Below are 4,861 nucleotides of genomic sequence, written 5' to 3'. Positions count from 1 at the left end.
TATGCGAGCGAGAAATTGCAGACTTTGGATTAAAATTACTCAGTAACGGTGAGGCTAGGCTTCCTTGATCTTTTTTAAAATATTTGTAATATTAATGTGCGCCACATACTCGTTTTTTGACGAAATCTGTAGAAAATTCTGTCTACAATCAATGAAAACGTTACTTTTGTGAAGCCTCAGTATAGGGATTACGTGTTAAATAATGAAACTTTGAAGCTCTATATCTCTAATTCGGTGAGGCTGTGACTTCTAACAATCCAACATGTTACGGATAGTGCTGTCATCAAGCTGTACACCAAATTTTAAGGAAATCTGTAGAAACGTGAAAATCAAGAGAACGTCCTTAATAAGCTTATACCATCGCGCGTGGCGTGGGAAGGGGGAGCTCCCTTTTGAAGACTCGCGCGGAAATCGCGTCGATCATTTCGCAAAATGAACGTGCGTTGGAAACATCCCTGTGGGTCTATTCTGTAGCTCTTAACGACAGTTTCGTTATCGTTATATTTGCGTTGCGCAGATATTATATATGGTAAAAAAGCTGCGCAACAACAATATAACGAAACAAGATAACGAAACTGTCGTTAAGAGTTACAGAATAGGCCCACTGGACGTCGATCGTATGCGGACCCACCGGTTGCGGGAAGACGATTTTCGTGAAGACTTTTCTCCGCCACTTATCCCGCATGTCCGACGCGCGTTTCGAGAGAATTTTGTTTTATTACGCGGAGTGGCAAGACGCTTATCGTCAATTACATTACAATGACGGGGAGAGGGGTGGCGCGGGGCGGAAAAATGAAATCGAATTTCGCGAGGGATTACCACGTCCGGAGGATTATTCGGGCGATCCGCTCTCGCCGAAATTGGTGATAATCGACGATCTTATGAGGGAATCGTCGTCGAGCAACGCGATCGTCGATTTATTTATCAAAGGTAGTCATCACAAGAATCTCAGCGCTATTCTCATTTCTAAAAATCTTTTCCATCAGAGTCGCGGACAACGCGACATATCTCTCAACGCGAATTACATTGTGGTTTTTAAAAATCCTCGCGATCGAGCCCAAACCCGTCATTTAGCGCGACAAGTCTTTCCCGATGATCCAAAATTTCTAGAAGAGGCCTACTACGACGCTACGTCGAGACCGCACAGATATTTGTTACTCGATCTGAAACAATCGACTCCGGACGAATATTGATTTCGCACCTGCATATTTCCTGGTGATACGGCGCATTACGTCTAGGGCGGAGGGCGGAGGATATCGATGACAACGACGACGACGAGAAGAAATCGGACAGAGCGACGAAGATCGCCAGACGTTCGATCGGTAAGAGAAACGCCTGTCTTCTCGAGGTGTTGTGTCATCTGAACAAGAATCAACGAACGTCCTTCCTACGATCCGCGGACGATAAATTTATACACTGTATCTGCGAATGCGTTTTCAACACGCTCAAAGGTAACGTTCCGCTCGAACGAGGTGAAAAAAAGCGGCTGAGTAAATACAAAACGACGTTGCGTCACATCGCACAGTGGGCCGAATCAGAGAAAACCCGGACATAGAGAAATTTCAAAGAGTACCAAGAAATTTCTTTTTTGAGAATGCAGAGGGACGTCCCACGAACATTTCATGTTCATTTTTACTTGCCCCTTTTTACCCTTTTTCGAGAAAAATGCATTTTTCTGTGAGCGAAACTCATAACCAGACTTCGGGACTTATGATCGGTTTCGATACGGCCGATCTTCAGCTTTGGCCATACCGATATATCATGCATGTGGTGTAGTATTCCATCCCAAGTAGTGGGGGTCCCAATCACACGATCTGCCTGCACTGTTGCCAGAATAACGCGGCTCACCGGGCTCACCCGAAAGTCGGGTGGTAGGGATACGCACACAAAGAAAAGCACGTATATGTGCGTTGCTTTGAGCATGCGTATCCCTACTACCCGACTTTCAGATGTGCCACGACCGCGACCACATCTATGTTTACCCGTACTGTGTTAAACGCTCCACGTTTGATCGCTAACAAACGCTCAGATTAGAAGGCTGACCACAAGTCCAGAAGTCTGATTATAAGTTTCGCTCGCGAAAAAATACATTTTTATCAAAAAGGAGCAGTAATAAAAATGTACAGATAGATTTTTGGACTGACTATAAAAGACGATCAATCCATGAAACCTGATCATATTTGCATCGGATTTTAATGATTATTACGATAATCCTTTTCGACGTATTTTATAAATGAACTTCAATGGGTATAGGGTGCCTAAGTAGAATTAGAAATTTATCTCACCTTATGAGAATCGCAATATAAACAAATTTTTGAAAGAAGGAATTGTTTTTTATTTAAAATATCAAAATAATTTATTCCTTAATCTTTCTTATACCTTGTGACGTTGCAGTTTCGCTGCATCGTGGCAGCGCCCCGCCGCCGTCACAAGGCGCGGGTTTCGCGCCCGAGGACGGTCCAAAGAGTCAATGCGAGATCTCCAGGGGCATAATTAAGCGCGTTTGCATGTTCTGATCCCTTTGTTTCTTTATTTTGTATAATGCGTGGCGCCTCACCGAGACGAGACACGGATTTTCGCCGAGGGAATACGAGGGACAACGAGAAATGGAACAAGCCAGGAGAATCGAGCCGAGAGATCGATCTACGAAAGCGGACCGCGGCGAGGCTCGCGGGCCGACGAGCACAAGGGAGCGCAGGAGAACACGCGCGCGGCGCGTGACACAGCGGCGGGCGGACCCGTAGAAGCAGAGCCCCGGGACGCCGGGGCAGAATGAGCTTCACCTGCCCTCCTCATCTGCAGACCGGACTCCGGGATGGATGGCCACCATTCCCGGACCGAGACGGAGGAGAACGGAGACATTAGCGTCCCGTCCGTTGGCGAGAAAGATCCCGGCGAAATCGCCGCGCGAGCGAGGAACCATTAAGCGCCCTGCGGGAGCCGTGATTGACGGCCCTGCGCAGAGATACGTCGCGAGCCTGCGAGCTCACCCCTAATTGGTCCGCGCTATAGCGTCGAAGGGCCGCGTACGCCCGGGGTGGGGCGCGATATCGATTCCGCCATCGAGCGAATTTCGGCGAGCACTCTTGGATCGTCCTCCGGCGAAGTAAGCGACTTAACCGTCTCACTCTAACGCTGCGAATTACGCCCGGCATTATCGAGCCTGACGACGACGACCGGCCCGACCTTTGGCGGCAACGTATCCTCGGGAGGAGGCAGATCATTGGTGAGGTTGCCTCGCGTAATATTCCTTATGTAAAGCCACGACACCGCCCTCCGGGCCGCGCTCTCGCTCGGGAATAATTTCGGTAATTAGCGTATTCGCCGACAAGGCGTTGCTTCGGCGATCGACAGCGAAAGCGAGGGGCCCCGGAATGGTCTCGTGGCCATGGGATCGCGACCGAACCTGCAAACCCCTGGAGATCGCGGTAGACGTGTCCGAAACGGATTTCGATCTCGTGAATTCGCCGTTTCTCGTGGCCTTCGTGTTCGCGGCCGCGGGTTTCATTGTGCGTCGTAATTCGTACGGTCGGGACTTAGATTCCACACGCGACATTAATTGCGTTAGAATATTACTCGCGTTCGGTTATTTCTTGCGTTAGAATATTATTCGCGTTGGCTCGTTCATTGCGTTAGAATGTTACTGGCGTTGACGTATTATTAGAATATTACTCGCGTTCGGTTATTTCTTGCGTTATAATATTATTCGCGTTGGCTCGTTCATTGCGTTAGAATGTTACTCGCGTTGACGTATTATTTGCGCTCGAATGGTACTTGCGTTCCTTTATTACTCGCGGTAACTCCGTATTTTCGCATTAGTTATAGTATTCCGTGTTATGCCGAGTGTTTCGGCCCATCCTTCTTCGTGTTAGAATATCACTGGCGATAGCGTGTTGCGTTCGGTCATAATTGCGTTGGGACGTTGCTTGCGCTACGATTATTACTTTCGTTAGTTAATTTGGCGACAGAATCCCTGCGCGGCTTTGGACGTTGCGTTCACGCGCTCCAAGCGTGACGCACCACCATTTCGCGATATTTCACGTTCGATCCTACTGAAGTTACTCTATTATTTCGCGTTTACTCCGATTATTTCGTATTCGGTCGTGTCTGGCCGATGTTCTATGGTATTTGTAAGTTTATTTTCCTACTATTGTTCTCTTATTTGGTAACAGCGCATTCCGCGCGTTCACTGCAAAATAGCTTAATGCCTAATCTATTCCGTTCATTCCCGACGTCCGCGTTACCATTATTGTTTGTTTGATTCCTGACGTCCGCGTTATCATTTATTTGCTTGATCTCTATGGTTTAGTAATGAGAGCCGAACCAGCACTAATTGTTTCGCCTGAGAGTTATCTCGGAATAAACGTTGTTATTCATTTTGTTAAATATGTGAGTGTGTGATTTATGCGTCACCCCGCCGAATCTTGCGCTGCCCTTCATCAACCCCGCCCATAACCGTTAGGTCGAGCTGGCCGATCTCTCGCACGCCGGATTCATTGCGTTTTGTGTGTTTCTTCGGGTTTTCGCGATCTTAGAGTACTTAGTGGACGCGAATCTACGTGTCTGGCGCCCAACAGTAAAATTTCGTGTCGAATTGCCGGACTGTGCAAGGAATCGTCGGAGAGGCCTACCATCCTTCTCTCCCTAACCCTTTTGATCCGTCGTGCGCCTCGGGCGTGAAAAAGACGTGGCAACCTATATTGTACGTCATTTATATTTCTCACATTTTGATTTTCTTTCTTTATCGTCTTCGCTCTGTGTTTGGACTTTAATTTCAGACAAATTTAAGTGTTTTTGCACACAAGTGATATAACTTTATTCGTTCATGTGCTTCCTACTTATTCTGAAGTTATTCAGAAGT

At 47.3% G+C, this 4,861-nt stretch overlaps 1 protein-coding gene across 1 annotated transcript; it reads left to right on the top strand.

Moving 5' to 3' along the window:
* The first annotated feature begins 432 nt into the window (after positions 1 to 432).
* Positions 433 to 1,403, top strand: LOC139783841 (uncharacterized). Its single transcript, XM_071722997.1, has 2 exons — positions 433 to 438; positions 600 to 1,403. Exons 1-2 carry the CDS (start codon positions 433 to 435, stop codon positions 1,191 to 1,193), a joined length of 600 nt encoding a protein of 199 aa, XP_071579098.1. The 3' UTR covers positions 1,194 to 1,403.
* Positions 1,404 to 4,861: the final 3,458 nt, after the last annotated feature.

This window comes from Temnothorax nylanderi, unplaced genomic scaffold (assembly GCF_030848795.1).
Source record: "Temnothorax nylanderi isolate EJ_2023f unplaced genomic scaffold, tnyl_v1.0 TNYL_tig0549_pilon, whole genome shotgun sequence".
NCBI lineage: Eukaryota > Metazoa > Arthropoda > Insecta > Hymenoptera > Formicidae > Temnothorax > Temnothorax nylanderi.
Note: the sequence above shows the minus strand (reverse complement) of the source record. Positions and strands in the feature narration are given on the sequence as shown.